The 19,345-nt window shown below is 46.1% G+C and overlaps 1 protein-coding gene and 1 long non-coding RNA gene across 2 annotated transcripts; one reads left to right on the forward strand and one right to left on the reverse strand.

Annotated features, from left to right (window-relative positions):
• Positions 1-203: 203 nt before the first annotated feature.
• On the forward strand, positions 204-16,954 carry CCT3 (chaperonin containing TCP1 subunit 3). Its single transcript, XM_006736727.3, has 14 exons — positions 204-363; positions 2,162-2,223; positions 2,854-2,904; positions 2,998-3,060; positions 3,813-3,909; positions 8,702-8,819; positions 10,762-10,948; positions 11,855-12,004; positions 12,770-12,902; positions 13,086-13,167; positions 14,447-14,627; positions 15,636-15,881; positions 16,141-16,272; positions 16,616-16,954. Exons 1-14 carry the CDS (start codon positions 333-335, stop codon positions 16,718-16,720), a joined length of 1,638 nt encoding a protein of 545 aa, XP_006736790.1. The 5' UTR covers positions 204-332; the 3' UTR covers positions 16,721-16,954.
• On the reverse strand, positions 12,415-14,451 carry LOC145722396 (uncharacterized). The gene is made up of 2 exons (XR_014146669.1): positions 14,020-14,451; positions 12,415-12,929 (listed from the first exon to the last, which is right to left on the reverse strand). It is a non-coding gene; the product is annotated as an uncharacterized LOC145722396 (long non-coding RNA).
• Positions 16,955-19,345: the final 2,391 nt, after the last annotated feature.

Here is a 19,345-nt window from a genome sequence, read left to right on the forward strand (position 1 = left end):
TCCGCGCTTGCGCCGACCTGCGCGCCGCACGCGGCCGGGAGCGGCCGCCCTACTGCGCAAGCGCCCGCGCCCTCCCCGTTCCATCATCGCGCGCTCTCTATCTAGCTTGCCCTGCCGTTCTTGCGTAGAGGGCGGGGCTAACGAAGTCGATTGGCCGGTCTTCGTGCCGGTCAATGAGCTGGCTGCGGTGATTGGCAGCGACACGGAGGCTAGCGGGTTTAGGTGTGAGCCCTGAGGAGGCAGCGTTTTCTGGGCTTCTTGCTGGTTCTCTCCCTCCAGAAGGTTCTGCCGGTTGCCCCAGCTCTGGGTGCCCGGCTCTGCATCGCGCCGCCATGATGGGCCATCGTCCGGTGCTCGTGCTCAGTGAGTTGGGGGAAGCAGAGGCAGTGACCCCCTTTTCGCTCCTTCCGTCCACAGTTTGCCGTGTGGCCCCAGACGGGTCCCGCCCTGGTCCGGCCGCGCAGGCTTCCCGTCGTCGTTCGTGTCGGAAAACCCCCTTTCCCGCTCCTCTCTGTGCCCTGAGCCCGGACCCTTGTCTCCCTGCCCCTGGCCGAGCCGCTGGTCCGCGGGCGCTCGGCACTCCCCCCGCCGCCGCACCCCTGCTCGCGTGGTTTTCGGTGCGGGGCTGGAGAATGGGAAGTGGTCTGGCCTGGCCTCACCGCCGTGGCCGTGTGGCCCCGCCGGATCGCCTGGCTCGAGCGTCCCGTCCTTATTGGGGGGGCTTAAAGTCTTTTCTCGTGCGATCGGGGAGATTGAGTGACAAGTGGGTAAGCTACCGAAAAGGGGGTCTGCGCACAGCGAGTGGTAGCCGTGGTCACTTCTCAGTGACAGCCCCCGGGGTCTCCCTTCAGCGACCGCCGTGCGACGAGTCCGGCTTGGATGTAACTCATCCCGCGGTGTCCTCTGCGCTGAGATCTTTCCCACTGAGTTTTCCTAAATTTCTCTCTAAGGAGGACCACCTCCATTGTCTTCCCCTGGGGTGTTCCCCCTTTTTCGAGTAACTTCTGTACCCCATCTGCAAGCTCTTGTCCCTCCCTTACCCTTTTCCGTATACAAAATGCAGTAACGCGATTTTCCTCTATTTTCCCTGTATCTAGGAAATAACTGTTCTCAGAAAAATAACTTCACTTAACTGGGGAAAAGCCCTGTTTCTTCTGATGAGTCTACCAGAACAGTCTATGCAGGATTTTAGTTACCGCTGCCTGAAATAGGAGTCTAAATTCTGAGGGTTGTGAGCATGTAGATTTGATGGAACTGGTTGAAAATTTTACTGATTTAAATTGTAGGGAATGTGTAATTTGGAGAGAGGAGGGAGATCGGCATTATGTTGGTTTGGTTACAGCTACTGACTTGTCTCTATTGGGAGGGCCCCGGGGATGAGTGGTACATTGTGAAGCCTTTTTCCGGTCTGCATTCATCCCTGGCACTAGTGGCTAGAACCCAGTAGACTCCCGGTTAACATACGTACTCAGCTCTGATGGTAGAGGGGTTATTGAGGCATTCTTATTACATCCAAGCATGGAGTGAGTGTATCTTGCAAATTGAGGCACTCTGAGAGGGTATTCTCATTGCACAGCACACTGGAGGGACTCTGTCAGTAATTATGCTGGGACTGTCAGTATGATTCCCCCTACCCAAGTATGAAAATAGGAACCTCCAAACTCCTTCCTTTTTCACATAAAGCAGTGATTGATGCTTTTTTTAGGTCACCAGCCCCTTGAGAATCTGATAGCTGTAGATCCTCTTCTCAGACAAGAACGCAGTAGCTCCCCATTTTCTCATAATCTGCAGGAGTTCACCATTCCACTAAGGCTCATTCATGGACCTCAGGTTATGAATCCTTACTGTAAATATGTGAATGTTTGGTTAGTGGGAAAGCGATGACCAGGGTTCCAAAGTTGAAGTGTTAGGGATTGTTTGTATGCCAGGGGATGACATAAAGAAGTAGCCATAAGTACATATGCTTATTTTTTTAACAGTTTCTTAAGGTATGTTGACATACAATAACCTACACGTATTTAGAGTGTACAGTTCGATGAAGTTTGATCTTTGTTACATCCATGAAACCTGAGTATGTTTTTACTTTCAAAGGTCAGGGAATAAATAGTTTCTATACAATGGGCGAATCCTGATCTATTGCATTTTATTTTATCTATTTTAGGCCAGAACACAAAGCGTGAATCTGGAAGAAAAGTTCAATCTGGAAACATCAATGCCGCCAAGGTAGCATATCTTTTAAGTAGTTTAAAGTTTATTAGTTTGCCTCCACCTGCCTTCTCTAGTATTTTTGTATTCGTTTGCTATTAGGCAGAAGAAAAGTTTGACTTCCCTTCTTTGAGAACATTTCTCTGATGGTGGTAGGTAGAAGGATGCCCTCCCACAATGAGTTAGGCCTAATAGTTTTCTCGTATTTACTTGTGCATAATTCTATTAATGTATATTGTTTTGTAATCTGTGTGTTTGCCTCCCATACTACACTGAATTATTTGAGGGGAAGGACTATATTCCCGTTTGTATTCCTAGTGCCCATTGTAGGTCCTGGCTGGGTCTTCAGTAAATGTCTTTTGGATGAAAGAATGAAACAGCCCTGGAGCTGATTTAGCACGGTGTGGAGGCCACTATCATGGAAAGCAATACTAATACACGGACTTGCCGTTATCTGAGTTACGGGGACCTGAAGCTCTGGAAGCCATGTTCCCTCTTTTCCTGTGAAAAACTGTTTATACGTCCACCCTGAAATCATTACAGCAGCATCTGGACACGTGGTGTCCTGTATCTAACATGTGTTCTAACGCACACATTGACACAGTCTTCTGATTGGTGGTCACATGTCTTATATCTCATTTCTGATAGACCATTGCAGATATCATCCGCACATGTTTGGGACCCAAGTCCATGATGAAGGTAGGCCGATCTCTTACTGAACTGCTTAAAGATTTTCCCTTTCTGTTATCTGGAACACTTGTAACTTAGGTATAACTTTTACTTTTGTCCTAGATGCTTTTGGACCCAATGGGAGGCATTGTGATGACCAATGATGGCAACGCCATTCTTCGAGAGGTATGACTTTCCATTTTGCTTTCTAATAATTTTATAAAGGACCCATAAAGTTACATACATGATTGTTAGTTCCTTAGGACTGCTGTGGCTTTAAACAATAGAAATTTATTCACCCATAGCGTGGAGGCTAGAAGTCCAAAATCAAGGTGTCAGCAGGGTCCTACTCCTTCTGAAGGCTCTTGGAAAGAATCTTTGTTGCTTCTAGCATCCGGTGGTTTACCACAATCCTTGACATTCCTTGGCTTGTGGACTCAGTCTCCTTCTCAGTTGTTATATGCCATTCTCCTGTTGTGTCTCTTAGTATAGGACCAGCAGTGGTTGGATGTAGGGCCTATCATAATATCTTGTATGATCTAATTTGCAGATCTTGATTACATCTGCAAAGACCCTGTTTCAAAAACATTCACATTCACAGTTTCCAGAGGGCAGGACTTCAGCTGTCCTTTTGGAAAATACAATTCAACCAGTGGGTGGATCTCCCAGTAAATAAGCTATAAAAGAATACTGTTCTGTCTTCAAGAAACTTTAATAGTTAAGTTGGCATCTGCATTTTCCTCTAAAAAGAGGGGGACTTGGAAAGAGGATTCACTTAGATATTTTGAGGACCACTGAAAATCTTTCAAGCTGTGGTAAAACAACGGATAAGGGAGGGAATATGGAAGTAAGAAGCTCGAGAGTCAGGACCGAGGAGAGTGGGTTCCAAAGGCTTTGAGTAGTGCTGATTCTGTGGCAATCTGCATTTTCCTTTTCAGATTCAAGTCCAGCATCCAGCAGCCAAATCCATGATTGAAATTAGCCGGACGCAGGATGAAGAGGTTGGAGACGGGACCACATCAGTAATTATTCTTGGTAAGAGGAGGACAGCAGTGCTAATAAGGGAAAGTGGATTGAAACATGAAGATTTTTGTCAGAAATAACATCTCTGTCCTATTTTAAGGAAATTGTTACCAATGCACTAATTACAAATATTTAGAATAATTTATTGCTAATTTTCTGTGTAGTTTTTCCAAGTGAGCATAAAACATTCGTCATAGTGTAGGAAGAACTAAAAATCTGGTTGAACAAAATACAGTGGGTTCTTGTCATTCACAGTAAGTTATATTCTAGAAAGTCACCACAAACACTGAATTAGCATACACTAAACCATTTCTACTGGGGGAAATAGGGGTTAGGCTCCAATGAGTTTCTTCACATACTCTTTAACTGATAAATATGTACCTTGTTTTATTTATTTACGGGAGGTGGGGGAGCGGGGGCAGAGGGAGAGAAACCCAAGCGGAGTTCCCTGTGGAGCCTGGAGCCTGATACAGGGCTCCATCCTACGACCCTGAGATCATGACAGAGCTGAAATCAAGAATCAGGCGCCCCTATACCTTACTTTATGTGAGTTTTGTTTTATTTATTTTTAATTTTTTTTTCAAGATTTTATTTATTTGAGAGAGAGAGCGCACTAGCAGGGAGGAGAGGGAGAAGCAGGCTCCCCGCTGAGCAGGGAACCTGGCGTGGGGCTCGATCCAAGGACCCTGGAATCATGACCTGAGCTGAAGGCAGATGCTTAACCGCCTGAGCCAACCAGTTGCCCCTATTTATTTATTTTTAAGTAATCTCTACTCCCAGGACACCTGGGTGGCTCAGTTGGTTAAGCGTCTGCCTTCGACTCAGGTTATGATCTCAGGGTCCTGGGATCGAGTTCCGAGTGAGGCTCCTTGCTCAGCGGGGAGCCTCCTTCTCCCTCTGCCTGCCGCTCTGTGCTCTCGCGTGCACTCTCTCTTTCTGTCTCTGACAAATAAATAGAATCTTTTTAAAAAAATAAATAAATAAAAATAAAATATTCCCATCGTGGGGCTCGAATTCACAACCCTAAGAGTTACATGCTCTTCCGACTGAGCCAGCCAGGCGTCCCTTTTCTGTTTTTTGTTTGTTTGTTTGTTTTTGTGTGTGTGTGTTTGTTTTTTTAAGTTGTTATTTATTTATTAGAGTGAGAGAGCACAAGCAGGGAGGGTGGCAGGCAGAGAGGGAAGCAGGATCCCCGCCAAACAAGGGAGCCCGATGCGGGGCTTGATCCCAGGACCCTGGGATCATGACCTGAGCCAAAGGCAGACGCTCAACCATCTGAGCCACCCAGGCGCCCCTTCTGTTTGTTTGTTTGTTTTTAAAGATTTATTTATTTATTTATTTGACACAGAGAGAAAGCACAAGTAAGCAGAGAGGCAGGCAGAGAGAGAGAGAGAAGCAGGCTCTCCACTGATCAGGGAGCCGGACGTGGGGCTCGATCCCAGGACCCTGGGATCATGACCTGAGCCGAAGGCAGTCGCTTAACCGACTGAGCCACCCAGGCGCCCCCCCCTTCTGTTTGTTTGTTTTTTGTTTTTAAAGATTTTATTTATTTATTTGACAGAGACAGAGAGCGAGAGCAGGAACACAAGCAGGGGGAGTGGGAGAGGGAGAAGCAGGCTTCCTGCTGAGCCGGGAGCCCGATGCGGGACTCGATCCCAGGACCCTGGGATCATGACCTGAGCCGAAGGCAGTCGCTTAACCAACTGAGCCACCCAGGCGCCCCCCACTTCTGTTTGTTTTAAAGACACCTTATGGGAGCTCCTGGCTGGCTCAGTCATTTAAGCATCAGACTCTTGGTTTCGGCTCAGGTCATGATCTCATGGGTCTTGAGATCAAGCCCTGGTCAAGCTCCATGCTGAGTAGGGAGTCTGCTTGAGATTCTCTCTCTCCTTCTCCCTCTGCCCCTCCCCCCCCCACTTGCACACGTGCATGCACACGCTCTCTTTCTCTCAAATAAATAAATTTTTAAATAAAAATAAAGACACATCATGTAATGTATGCTGCTGACTCATTGACATTGAACTCAACGGCCAGTAGCACTGTAACTCATGCCTGAAAGAAGGTTGTATAATGTGTTGTTTTCTCTGTAAGGCACATCACAGCCTTCTTGCACTTAGGAAAGCTGGACTGTACTTTAGTGCTACACTTGGGGGCCAGTTTAAACAGTGAAATCAACAAAATGCACAAAAATGTGAAACTATACCACAAAGTATGAGAGCTGAAACAAGGCAGAACATTGCATTGGGTGACTCAAGTTTTTCATCTCTGCACCTTTGTGTGAATGACCATGAAGATGCCCCAAATGCTGATTTGGGGTTCACAAATAACATTTTAGCCAGTAGTTAAGTTGACAGATGAATCTTTTTTTTTTTTTTAAGATTTTATTTATTTGAGACAGAGCACATGAGGGGGGGAGGGTCAGAGGAGAAGCAGGCTCCCTGCCGAGCAGGGAGCCCGATGCGGGACTCGATCCAGGGACTCCAGGATCATGACCTGAGCCGAAGGCAGTCGCTTAACCAACTGAGCCACCCAGGTGCCCTTGACAGATGAATCTTGACAATGAGTCTTGACCATATAAGTTTTAATAACTGATCTTCCCATTTTCTATAGGATCATAAAGGATCACTTTTGAAAATTTGACATTGCCTTTATTTCTCTATATGTTTTAAGTTGATGGAGAAATGTTTATAATCAAGGCATTTGTTTTTTAAAATCTGATTGCAGTAACACATTGTTAAGGAAATGAACTATTTTTGTTTTTGTGTTTTTTTTTTAAAGATTTTATTTATTTATTCATGAGAGATAGAGAGAGAGGCAGAGGGAGAAGCAGGCTCCCCGCGGAGCAGGGAGCCCGATGCGGGACTCGATCCCAGCACCCTGGGATCAGAAATGAACTATTTTAAGGGATGCCAATTTATAATGTTGGTCCACATGCCTAAAAGTAGAGTCCATACAACAGAATTATTATATGAACTTTTAAAGTGACATATTCAGTTATTTTTAGAATGAGTTGTGTCAGAGATGTACTGGAGTCACCACCAACTAAGCAGTTAGTTATTTTATTTTTTGAGAGAGCCGGGGGTGGGGGGATGGAGCAAAGGGAGAGGGAGAATTTCAAGCAGACTCCCCACTGAGCTCGGAGCAGGACCCAGCGCTCCATCCTATGGCCCTGAGATCATGACCTGAGTTGAAACCAAGAGTCGGACGCTTAATTGAGTCACCCAGGTGCCCACTAAGCACTTCTTTAGACCCAGTTCTTTTGAGGAGTGAAAATTGGGTATGGCTAGTTCTGTGCCTTGAAGAAAAACTTGGGGGATGAAAGGGAGGACAGACTTTATATGCTTTCTTACCATTTTTTGGTTGAAGATGAGCAGTAGTCATCAGAATTTTCTAGCTAATAATCTTAGTTAAATCTCCTGGAGAGATTAGGTGGGTTAAGTATCCATGAGTCTAGGTAGCTCTGAAAAAGAAAACACTGCCATTCCTAGAGCCATTTTTCTTCTAAGTTATCCTGACTGTTCTCTAGCAGGGCATACATATCCTTTTCTAAGTGAACTTACTCCAGCATCTTTTAAAATGCTTGATTATCTTTGGAGGCACCTGGGTGGCTCAGTCAGTTCATCGTCTGACTCTTGGTTATGACTCAGGTTATGATCTCAGGGTTGTGGGATTGAGCCCCACGTCGGGCTCCACACTCAGTGCAGAGTCTGCTTGTCCCCTCCTCCCTTCTGCCTCTCCTGCCGTGCGTCCATGCACTCTCTCGCTCTCTAAAAATGAATAAACAAAATCTTTGAAAAATAAATAAATGCCTGATTATCTTTTAAAATGCACGATGGTCACTTAGGAATTGGTGTGACGTTTTGAATTCAAACATTTGAGCACATGCCAAAGAATACACTTGTGAACCTTGACACATTTGTGTACGTTTTGAAAATCAGTGTTAGTGGACAGGTAGTACAAGCAATTTGTGCAAAGGCTTTTTTTAAACCAAAAGTACTTTTGTCTCTTAAAACTTTTTTTTTTGGGCGCCTGGGTGGCTTAGTTGGTTAGGCGACTGCCTTCGGCTCGGGTCATGATCCTGGAGTCCCGGGACCGAGTCCCGCATCGGGCTCCCTGCTCGGCAGGGAGTCTGCTTCTCCCTCTGACCCTCCCCCCTCTCATGTGCTCTCTCTCTCCTCTCATCCTCTCTCTCAAATAAATAAATAAAATCTTTAAAAAAAAACAAACTTTTTTTTTTTAAAGAAACAGGCTTGTGTGTATGTGTGTATTTATGTATGTATTAATTTGTGTGTGTATTAGAAAGTAAAGACAAATTTTTTAGTACAGGGACATTTCACAAATAATCTCTCAGAGAGTAAATTTTGTAAATTTTTGTGGGTATGCTTCCAGGTATAAGGTTTTATGTGTGTTTTGTTTTGTTTCACTGCATCCTAGGTGTTGAGATAATCATAAACAAGTCCGTTTTCCTATATGCGTTTTTCCTTTTAGAGCCTTTGAAAAATAAAAATGTCTCTTTTTGTTTAGAAAATTGGTGACAAATACTGATCTTGAAAGATCAGAGATGAAAACTGTACATTCAGTCTTTGATCACTTAAGATATATCTGATAAGGATATTTTCTTTATGAATTGCCTTGTATAAAGTGTAAAATTTGGATTACAAAAATTGGATTAACAGATAATTGGCATAGTTTTTGGGACAATCTATTTTAGGAAAAAAGGTATTTTTAGAAGCTTCATGAAGTTGCCTTGAAATCCCGGCACTTTAAAAAAAAAAAACATTATGGCATGTGTATCTTTTTTCAGCGGGGGAGATGCTGTCCGTGGCTGAGCACTTCCTGGAGCAGCAGATGCACCCAACAGTGGTGATCAGTGCTTACCGCAAGGCTTTGGATGATATGATTAGCACCCTTAAGAAAATCAGGTATTGAGGAGATCAGAAACGTACCATCAGCTAAGGGGGGCCTGGAAGACTCATGTGTTCTGAGCTGGTGCAGGAAGACCAAGCACATCACCAGGAGTTTATACTCTGAAGTCCTGTATGTGAGGAATAGAGGAGGAGAGCAGAAGGAACAGAGGATAATGACAAAGGATACAAAGTAGACAGAAGGAGCTGGGTTCAGTTCTTCAGAATATCTTTTGGTTACATGCTATTTGCTTGTTTCCCTGTTAGGTGCTGCCATGGAAAATGTGTAGCAAAATAGACCTAGCTTCTCAAAGTTTAGATTCCAGTGGGGGGGAGTTAGTTGAAGAGTTAGCTAATTATTCAGGACTTAATACTAAAGTGTCCTACCATCACGTATGATTATGACTGATGCAGTCAATTCTCTAATAAAATGCTGTGGAGGGTGGTAGCCGGCAGTTTTCCATTAAAGTCAAGAGGAGGGGCGCCTGGGTGGCTCAGTCGTTAAGCGTCTGCCTTCATTCAGCTCAGGTCATGATCCCGGGGCCCTGGGATCGAGCCCTGCATCGGGCTCCCTGCTCGGTGGGCAGCCTGCTTCTCCCTCTCCCACTCCCCCTGCTTGCATTCCCTCTCTCACTGTGTATCTCTCTGTCAAATATATAAATAAAATCTTTAAAAAAAAAAAAAAAGTCAAGAGGAGTGGGACTGAAAATGCTGTTTGAATCCCATCTAGGAACCAGAGAACTTGCTGTTTGCTGAGTATTAATAGGGTAGTGATAGGAGTGTGGAAAGGCAGGACTTCTGACGTCAGAGGATGTTAGGTCATGACAGAATACAGAATGTCTTTGATTTAAAAATGTTTAAAAATTAAAACCTATAATGTTCTACTCTGATGTGGTTGGGTCTTTGGGTACATAAGTCTCAAGTAACTTGGTGAGCTCTGTATTGTGTGCCTGTTAAGAAACAGCAAATGATAAAGTCTGTCCAGCACTCTTAGGGAATGTGGTGTTTGCCTGAAATTATTTTTATGAAATAAGCTGTGTAAGAATATAGAGCTGACCAAAGGATTTCTTGAGTTTGTGGAGCTGAATTGATAGGAAGTTTTTCTTACCAAACAATAATTGTCTAAATATCTCAGATGATACTCCTAGAACTGTTGCTTCTTTTCTAAAATCCATAATTCAACAACTATGTAATGATAGCATATTATGTGCCTTACACTGTTACATGAAAATTTGGACAAGATAGTGTCCAAGGTCTTGTACAGCTTCATTTTTATGATTGTAGTCTTATCACATACAAATGTATGCTGTTGTTAGGAAAGACTAAACACATAACAGCACCATGTGGTACACCATGTAATAAGGTGCTGGATAGAATAGAATCAGGTGTTCAAGGATAGTACAGACTGATTATCAGGATGAGCTCTCAGAATTTGCTAGCTATGGGATAAGGTATCAAAGACAAAATGTGTTTTGACCCAAGTTATAAAAGTTGAGTTTATTTGGATGCCTGGGTGGCTCAGTCGGTGAAGTGTCTGCCTTCAGCTCAGGTCCTGATCCCAGGGTCCTGGGATCGAGTCCTGCATCGGGCTCCCTGCTCAGTGGGGAACCTGCTTCTCCCTCTGCCTGCTGCTCCCCCTGCTTGTGCTCTCTCTCTCTCTGTCAAATAAATAAAATCTTAAAAAAAAAAAAAGTTGAGTTTATTTGGTTGAAGCAGAAGGTAAAGAACACATTATTTTTCTGTAAACTCTTAAGTTTGGAGGGTTGTCAGGCATGAAAACAGATTACTCAGGGATTCGAGACACTTTCCAGGGATGGGTTAGTTGTAATCTTGTTGAAAGGCAGAGGGGGATGGACAGTTCTGCCTGTTGGCCCACTCTGGTCCCCAAGCTGTGGATGAAGGACTTCCTTGAATATCCAAGGTCTCTGCTGAGCATACTACCTGTTTCACCTTTCTCCAGTACCCCTGTTGATACCAGTAACCGAGATATGATGCTGAACATCATCAACAGCTCTATTACTACGAAAGCAATCGGTCGGTGGTCCTCGTTGGCTTGCAATATTGCCCTAGATGCTGTCAGAACTGTGCAGTTTGAGGAGAATGGTCGCAAGGAGATCGACATCAAGAAATACGCAAGGGTGGAAAAGGTAAGCTCTTTCAATGTGTGTTTGGAAGACAGCTTATTTCCTAGTATGAATCAGCTTACTTGTGGAGGACATAGGTTTATGTCTTTATAATTAGAACAATATTTGCTGCTTAGAAAACAAAAACCTGAAAAAAAAAAGGGTACCAAGGGCGTATTCCTGAAATAGTTCTGTTACTTCCACTGCTGTTCCTACCCAAGGTTTACAGAAGCTAGAGAAAGGCTTATTGGTGTTTCCATGTTTGTGCGTTTGCATACATATCTGCCACTTGGTGAAGATATGAACAAGGGCTCCAGGCTGTCTCGCTAATAGGCCCCAGAAAGCACTCTCCGTCTCTACTCATTTAAGGTCGACAAGTAGCATTAGTAGCTTCTGGCCTATAGGTGGAGCCCCAAGCCTAAAAATTCTGTGGGAATCTTTTCCAGGAAGAGAGAATCTTTGTCACTGAATTTCTTAGAGTCTCAGCTGACTTTCAGATTGGGGTTCTGGTCCATGATTGGTGTTCCTCCTAGAGGGAAAAAAATGTGATTGCAACCTTCCTTTTTTTTTTTTTTTTTTTAAGATTTTACTTATTTATTTGAGAGCAAGAACGAGAGAGAGAGAGAGAGAGAGAGCGCGCGCGCGCGCATGTGAGGGGGGAGGGTCAGAGGGAGAGACAGACTCCCTGCCGAGCAGGGAACCCGATGCAGGACTCGATCCTGGGACTCCAGGATCATGACCCGAGCCGAAGGCAGTCGCTTAACCCACTGAACCACCCAGGCGCCCCAACCATGTTTGTTTTTGACGTTCAAAGAAGAAAGCTATGTTAGAAACCTGAAATAGTGCTCATTTGGGAAAGCTGAGTGTCTAGGAAGGGAGTTGAGAGACTGGCTCCTCTTGGTTGTGGATGAAAGTGGGTCTTTTGCTCAGATACCTGGGGGCATCATCGAAGACTCGTGTGTCCTACGGGGAGTCATGATTAACAAAGATGTGACCCATCCACGAATGCGGCGTTACATCAAAAACCCTCGCATTGTGCTGCTGGATTCCTCTCTGGAATACAAGAAAGGAGAAAGCCAGGTAAGGTTCCTGCCCTCTTCCTTGAAGTTGGTGTAAGGATCTGACTGCTAATAGGGACAAGGGAAATAAGGTATGTTTATTACATTGTCTACTTTTGTGTCATTTAGTGATCTCCATATATATTTCCTGCTTCTTAAAGGAACTCTTTAACATAGCTAGTATTGACTTGAGTTTACAGATGAGGGATCTAAAACTCAGGGAAGTTAGGTAAATTGAGGAACACAACCATATTGACCAAATCAGGATTTGAACCCAGCACTGTCGGCTTCAGTTCCACACTACCACACCACCTCTCCTAACGCATGAGTAGGAAGTAATTCAGCTGGGAAATGCCAAAGAATTCCCAGAGGAAGGAGGTTCACCAGGCTGTTACCCATGCGTAGAATAACTGAAGCTTGTTAACACAGAGATTGGGAACAAGATGTAGTTTATTGGTGGGAAGAATTAAGACCCAGAATTACTATGCACACTGAGAGGCCGGAGGTAACATTGCACTGAGGGTCAGGGACCTTAGGCCACAGTATCCACTGATTGCCTTTGACTTTGAATTCCACTTAATGTGTAATTAAATGAAGGCCTTAAGCTGGAGTGCTGGAGCTAAACTAGCTTACAGAGGAGCGGGCTCCTGGCTTCAGGCCTCTAATGGACACCTTCTGGGGTGCATGAGAGGACTGGGTAGAGGAGCCTGATACTCAGGATGATCCTGAAGAGCTTCACTTGTCCAAGATTTTTGTTAAGTCCATGACTTTCTTCTCCACCACACAGACTGACATTGAGATCACAAGAGAGGAAGACTTCACGCGAATCCTCCAAATGGAAGAAGAGTACATCCAGCAGCTCTGTGAGGACATTATCCAACTGAAGCCCGATGTGGTCATCACAGAAAAGGGCATCTCAGGTAGGACTCTCTTCGCTTTCCATCCTCCTGTTGAGGTAGAAGAGGGTGGGTTGACCTCCCCTCCCCCACTGGCATAGACAGCATAGTAAACGTGTGATGGTTTAGGGTACATTGAGGATGGAACCAGTTCAGAACCCAGGAGTTCTGGCTTCCAGTTTGACACCTCTGCTCTTGGGTTTACAGATTTAGCTCAGCACTACCTCATGCGGGCCAATATCACAGCAATCCGCAGAGTCCGGAAGACAGACAATAATCGCATTGCTAGGTGAGTAGGCCACGTAAAATGAAGATTCTTCCTTCCCATGTGTTTCCCTTTTGGAGTTTTATAATGCAGTTACCATTTCCTGAAAAGGTTTAATACAGGACCCAGTCCGTTAAGTCAGGTACAGGTGGGAATAACTTGGGTTTAGCTGTGTGCCCTCTTCAGAAATTCTCCAGTCCAACAATTATCTGCTGCAGGAGTCATTTTATACTGCTGCTAACGAGTAGTGCTCAGCTTATGCTTAGACATCTGTGGTCCCTATCTCAGGGTCTCTTATAGCCTGTTTAAACTATCTCAGAGCACAAACGTTGGTTTCCCTGATTGGATCTTCAGCTGCTATTAATGCAACTTAAGATTGCACTCACCTTAGATGAACCATGAGAGACAATGGACTCTGAGAAACAAACAGGGTTTTAGAGGGGAGAGGGGTGGGAGGATGGGTTAGCCTGGTGATGGGTATTAAAGAGGGCACGTTCTGCATGGAGCACTGGGTGTTACACGAACAATGAATCATGGAACACTACATCGAAAACTAATGATGTGATGTCTGGTGATTAACATAATTTAAAAAAAAGCTTTTTATCTTGAAAAAAAAAAGATTGCACTCATCTTTTCTGCACTGATTCTGTGTTCACATACCATTCATTTTTAATACTAATTTTTATTTTAAAAAGTTAAGTCTATCCCAGTATCACATATCAGATCCAAGTCGAGTTTTATACTTCTGCTAGCTCTGAAATGGCTCTGAGCATACATGGGTACAAATAGTTGACTGCACGCCCATGAGTGGGGAAAAAGTGACAAGTTAGTTTTGTGTTCGATGAAATTGAGTCAGACATACACTAATGTACTTACTTTCCTTCTTTCTTGACTTTTGCATTGTCTTTAGTACAGTTCTTTTACTGGCCTTGGGCTCTAATTGGGCAGTACAGGACAAATTCTATCTGGAAAGGACCATTATGTGGTACATACACATTAGATATGCCTGAGAACGCATTTGTCCAGCGTTTAGTATCCACGAAATATACTTGAATTAAACTGTACTTGGTTATAGTAGTTGCTGTAGGTATATACACTGGCATTTATAAAGCTCCGTTAGTCTAAGGAAGCTTCACCTATATATATTTGAGAATCTAATTCTCCAGGCAGCCAAGACTTCCCGAGTAATGTAGCAGTGTTTTCCAGCAATCCACTTTTGGCCTTATCCCCAGCCACAGACCCTAGGGACTAGGAAGATGAGTAAAACTACCCGAAATCACCTGCCCCCCAATCTAATCAACAGAGCCTGTGGGGCCCGGATAGTCAGCCGGCCGGAAGAGCTGAGAGAAGATGATGTTGGGACAGGAGCAGGGGTGTTGGAAATCAAGAAAATTGGAGATGAGTACTTCACATTCATCACTGATTGCAAAGACCCCAAGGCCTGTACCATTCTCCTCCGCGGGGCCAGCAAAGAGGTTCTCTCGGTGAGTCTGCCTCAGAAGGATGACTGTGTGCACAGGTCGTTCCATTTCTTTTTTTTTTTTTTTTTTTTGAAGAACAGAGAGATAGCGAGAGCAGGAACACAAGCAGGGGGAGTGGGAGAGGGAGAAGCAGGCTTCCCGCCGAGCAGGGAGCCCGATGCGGGACTCGATCCCAGGACCCTGGGATCATGACCTGAGCCGAAGGCAGACGCTTAACGACTGAGCCACCCAGGCACCCGGTCGTTCCATTTCTTGAGAGAGGCCCAGAGACCTAAAATCATCCTGTTGCCCGTTCATAGCTATTTAATTTTTGATATGTGGCCACAAATATCTTTTTTTTTTTTTTAAGGTTAAAAACCATTTTTTAGGGGCATCTGGTTGGCTCAGTCGGTAAAGCATGCAGCTCTTGATCTTGAGGTCATGAGTTCGAGCCCCACCTTGGGTATAGAGATTATATACATGCATACATAATGTAAAAAAGAAATTTCATGATTAAAAAAAATGTAAAATTTACCATCTTAACCATTTTTTAAGTGTATAGTTCTGTACACATTCACATTCTTGGGCAATAGATCTTCAGAACCTTGTCATCTTGCAAAACAGACATACCCATTGAACAGTGACTCACCATTTCCCCGGCAACCACTGCTTCCTTATTTTTTAAGTTGATGTTACAAATACCACCTATTTCTCAGGTTAAGTAACTTACCCAAAGGTGCCAGCAAGTACCTATAACACGCAGCCCCCGAAGCGCCACAGTTGGGATGGGACAGAATGGGGTAGTGCTCTGTGTAGTCTGACGTCGCACCCCCGGCCCTGTCATGCACCTGTGTTTCATGTGTTTCTCCAAAGTGCAGGGCATCTGCTCTGCCCCGCAGGGGATCCAGGGACCTTTCCGATTGCCCTCCCTGATGGTTTCCCACACTTGGCAGTTAGGGAGCCCTTGAGTGCCTCTGATGCGTTTCTGAGTCATCAGGTTTTGGCTTCATATTGTCCGTTTGCTTTCCCAAGGAGGTGGAACGCAACCTCCAGGACGCCATGCAGGTCTGCCGCAATGTCCTCCTCGACCCCCAGCTGGTTCCGGGAGGCGGGGCCTCTGAAATGGCCGTGGCCCACGCCTTGACAGAAAAGTCCAAGGCCATGACGGGTGTGGAGCAGTGGCCATACAGGGCTGTTGCCCAGGCCTTAGAGGTCATCCCTCGTACCCTTATCCAGAACTGTGGGGCCAGCACCATTCGTCTGCTTACCTCCCTTCGGGTGAGTTCCTTCCTGAGCTTTGCTGCTGGCGGGGTGGAGAGAGCTGCTTGGCCTAGGAGGATGGTTCATGTCTGTGTATCCGGCTCTCCTGACACCGTGTGCCTGCAGGTGTCCTCCCTCTGAACACTCACCTGTTTGCTGTCATTGTCATCGTCTTTTCTCACTTCACTGTTCTTGGTTTATTACCTAACGTTCCTGCCCACTTCCTTGTTCTTGGTGTTTTTTTTCCTTGAACTGTTGACGCTTCTTCCGACTATAGGCCAAGCACACCCAGGAGAACTGTGAGACGTGGGGTGTAAATGGTGAGACAGGCACCTTGGTGGACATGAAGGAACTGGGCATCTGGGAACCACTGGCCGTAAAGCTGCAGACATACAAGACGGCAGTGGAGGTGAGGCTCCTGGGACCTACGCTGTGCTGCTGATTTGCACAGAACCAGAAACCAGCGTGTTGGGCTCAGTCTTGAAGGGAGGGGTGTAGAAGGCAGAGTGTTCTTGGAAGGTCTCCCAAGGAATCCATCCCCCTACTGAACCTTTAGCTCGTATAGAAAGCAAGGTGACTGCATAAGATGTGTCCCTTGCTGAGGGAGAGCTGAATTTTCCCTGCCAGGCTCTGAAAAGGCAGATCTCAGATAAAATGCTAATCGTGTGGGAGGAGCTAGGTGTTCCGTTTTAAAGAAAACAAGTATCCCTCCATTGTCTGCTGGCCTCTTTGGGGCTGTGGTTTTTCCCTAGACGGCAGTTCTTCTACTGCGGATCGATGACATCGTCTCAGGCCACAAAAAGAAGGGTGATGACCAGAGCCGGCAAGGCGGGGCTCCCGATGCCGGCCAGGAGTGAGTGGAGGGCAACGCCAGCTCAAGGCACCAAGCCGGCAGAGGCTCCCTCTTCCCTGAGCCAGACTGCCAGGGGCACTGTGGATGTCTTTGTTTGGAAGGGACCGGGTTGAGGGGTAGCCTCATCCCCTTTCTGTCCCAGCTCAGTTTGCAAAAGGCGCTGACATGTAACTCTTCTCTATTGTAAGCTTTCCATTTAATTTAGTTTGCTTCCGATGATTAAATCTAAGTCATTTGAGACGGTGGTTATGTGTTTTGCAACCTTGGGTCATGTCTCTGCCCCCTCGCAAAGAGGGAGGAGGCAGAAGACCTTGCTGGGGAGGAAGGGCGATGGGAACGAGGTGTAAGTATCTGCCTCCCTAAAGGTATTTTTCAGACTTCCCAGTAGATGCTGGTTGGGAAGACTCTTGGAATTGAAAGGGTCATACTTGAAAGGTCAAAGAAGCGCGACTTTGTACTCACGACCCAGAGAAGAGGAGGAGCCTGTCCAGACGCCAGGTGTCCCAGACCCCAAGTGTCCCAGACCCTAGGTGTCCCATCAGTGGTTGTGTGGAGAGCAACACCCAGCACGCGCTAGGGCTCGGGCGTTTGTCCTAAAGAACATAAGCATGGGTTTTTTTCTGTTGTCTCCTGTCACTTTCAGAATTCCTCCTGTCTTACCTGGAGCGCTTTTCTTCCTGACTGCAGACTGTGCTCTGGCCTGCTGGCTGGTCCTGGTGGGCTCGTGTCTTGGGAGGGCCTTTCCTGCTGGCAGACATGGAAGGGTTAATTGCAGTTCACACTTTGTTCTTATCAAGGGAGGAAAATAATGGCGGTGGGATGCTGGAGGCCAGGTGGGGCTGGCCTGTGATTTCTTCAGTATCCTTCCTCTTGGCTCCTGGGCCCTTCATGTCCCCTTGGTTTTTATGACTCATGTAGTTAGCCTTTATCTCCTCCCGACTGCAGGCCTTAGTCATGATGGGCTGAATATCAGGTGGAAGAATAATAGCACACAGTGCCTGCTGCGTAATAAACACACTAGTCATTGTGCACACAGTGACTTGTCTCCACAAGGACTCTAGGATCGGTAACATCCCCCGTTTTACATTGGGGCGTCTGGCACAGATAGGTCATGTCAAGGGCCACAAGGCTGGCGAGTGGCAGACGGGCTTCCTGTGGGCGGTTTGGCTCCCAGCAGGCTGCGCTCACTGCAGGAGGTGCGAGGGGGCTCTGGAGGCCTCTGGTCCATTTGCACCCGAGGTGCGGCGTCGGCTCAGCCCCCTCGGAGGTCCTTGCTCTTCCTCCGGTCCAAGGGGCTCTGGAGTAAGCCTGCCTGTCCTGTGCTGAGATCCCTGCCTCTATTGAATCAGTCATTCAGAGTTCTAGGACCTTAGACAAGAGGTAAATGACGAGGTCTTGAAGTGGTGTTCACAAAGACCCTGTGGGTCTTTGCTCCCGTTCGATTTCCCCCGACGTCCACTCTGGCTGCGGTTGTCCCCATCGGGCACGGGGCTGAATGCTAGGGGAGCGTGTGGTGGCCTGCCTGCTGTCGTCGAGCCCCTTCTCTGAGCACCTCTGTGAGCGGGAGTCCTGGCGAGCTCCACCGGTCCGTACTGTGCTCCGTGCTGTGCCGGCTGCCTCAGTCGCTACGGTCCGTGGGCCCGTGAACAGTTTGCCACCTCCTTGACTTTGGGCATGGCCCTCCCTGCTGTCAGACTCCTAGATTCCACCAGATCCCGTTTTCCTCCTGTAAAGCAGCATCTTTGTGGGTGGTGGGGAGGCTTGAATTCCCGACTACTCAGGCAAGACTCTTGTTCCTACTTTCCCGTCAGGTTCCAGAGTTGATAGCTCAGACGATACAAGTACTTGTCTCAGAAATGAGTTTTTTGTTTTGTTTTTTTAATATTTTATTTATTTAACAGAGACACAACGAGAGAGGGAACACAAGCAGGGGGAGTGGGAGAGGGAGAAGCAGGCTTCCCGCAGAGCAGGGAGCCTGATGCAGGTCTGGACCCCAGGACCCTGGGCTCATGACCTGAGCCGAAGGCAGCCGCTTAACTGACTGAGCCACCCAGGTGCCCCAAAAATGAGTTTTTTTGAGAAAACTTGAGTTCATCCCAGAGTAGCCATTTGGGGAAAAATGAAGTTGGATCCCTACTTCATTCACTGTTTGCAAAATTAATTCCAGGCAGCTGAAAGGTTTCAATATAAGAAAGTGAAACTAGAAGAAAACATGACATTTTAGAAAATATCAGAGTGGGGGGGTGCCTGGGTGGCTCAGTTGGTTAAGCGACTGCCTTCGGCTCAGGTCATGATCCTGGAGTCCCTGGATCGAGTCCCGCATCAGGCTTCCTGCTTGGCAGGGAGTCTGCTTCTCCCTCTGACCCTCCCCCCTCTCATGTGCTCTCTCTCTCTCAAATAAATAAAAAATCTTAAAAAAAATCAGAGTGGGAGAAAATGATGTATACATAAAACACTGGCATCGTGAAAAAGACAAGCAGCGGGGGCATTGGGGGATGTGGGGATAGTTGTCCCCATACAAAAGTTAATTTTTTTTTTTTTTTTTTTTTTACTTTAAATATTTTTTGGGGGGAAAGGACACCACACTTCTACTCAATTGAGAGAAACATTTTTACAGTCTTGAGGTCTT

Source organism: Leptonychotes weddellii, chromosome 6 (genome assembly GCF_054177405.1).
Source record: "Leptonychotes weddellii isolate Sample4059 chromosome 6, ASM5417740v2, whole genome shotgun sequence".
NCBI classification, from domain to species: Eukaryota; Metazoa; Chordata; class Mammalia; order Carnivora; family Phocidae; genus Leptonychotes; species Leptonychotes weddellii.

What these genes read in the sequence shown, in the direction of transcription:
- CCT3 (XM_006736727.3), top strand. Translation starts at nt 333, where the DNA reads ATGATGGGCCATCGTCCGGTGCTCGTGCTCA. An exon ending in ACAAGAAAGGAGAAAGCCAG is followed by an intron (nt 12,005 to 12,769) that starts GTAAGGTTCCTG and finishes TCCACCACACAG; the next exon opens with ACTGACATTGAGATCACAAG. An exon ending in GACAATAATCGCATTGCTAG is followed by an intron (nt 13,168 to 14,446) that starts GTGAGTAGGCCA and finishes TCTAATCAACAG; the next exon opens with AGCCTGTGGGGCCCGGATAG.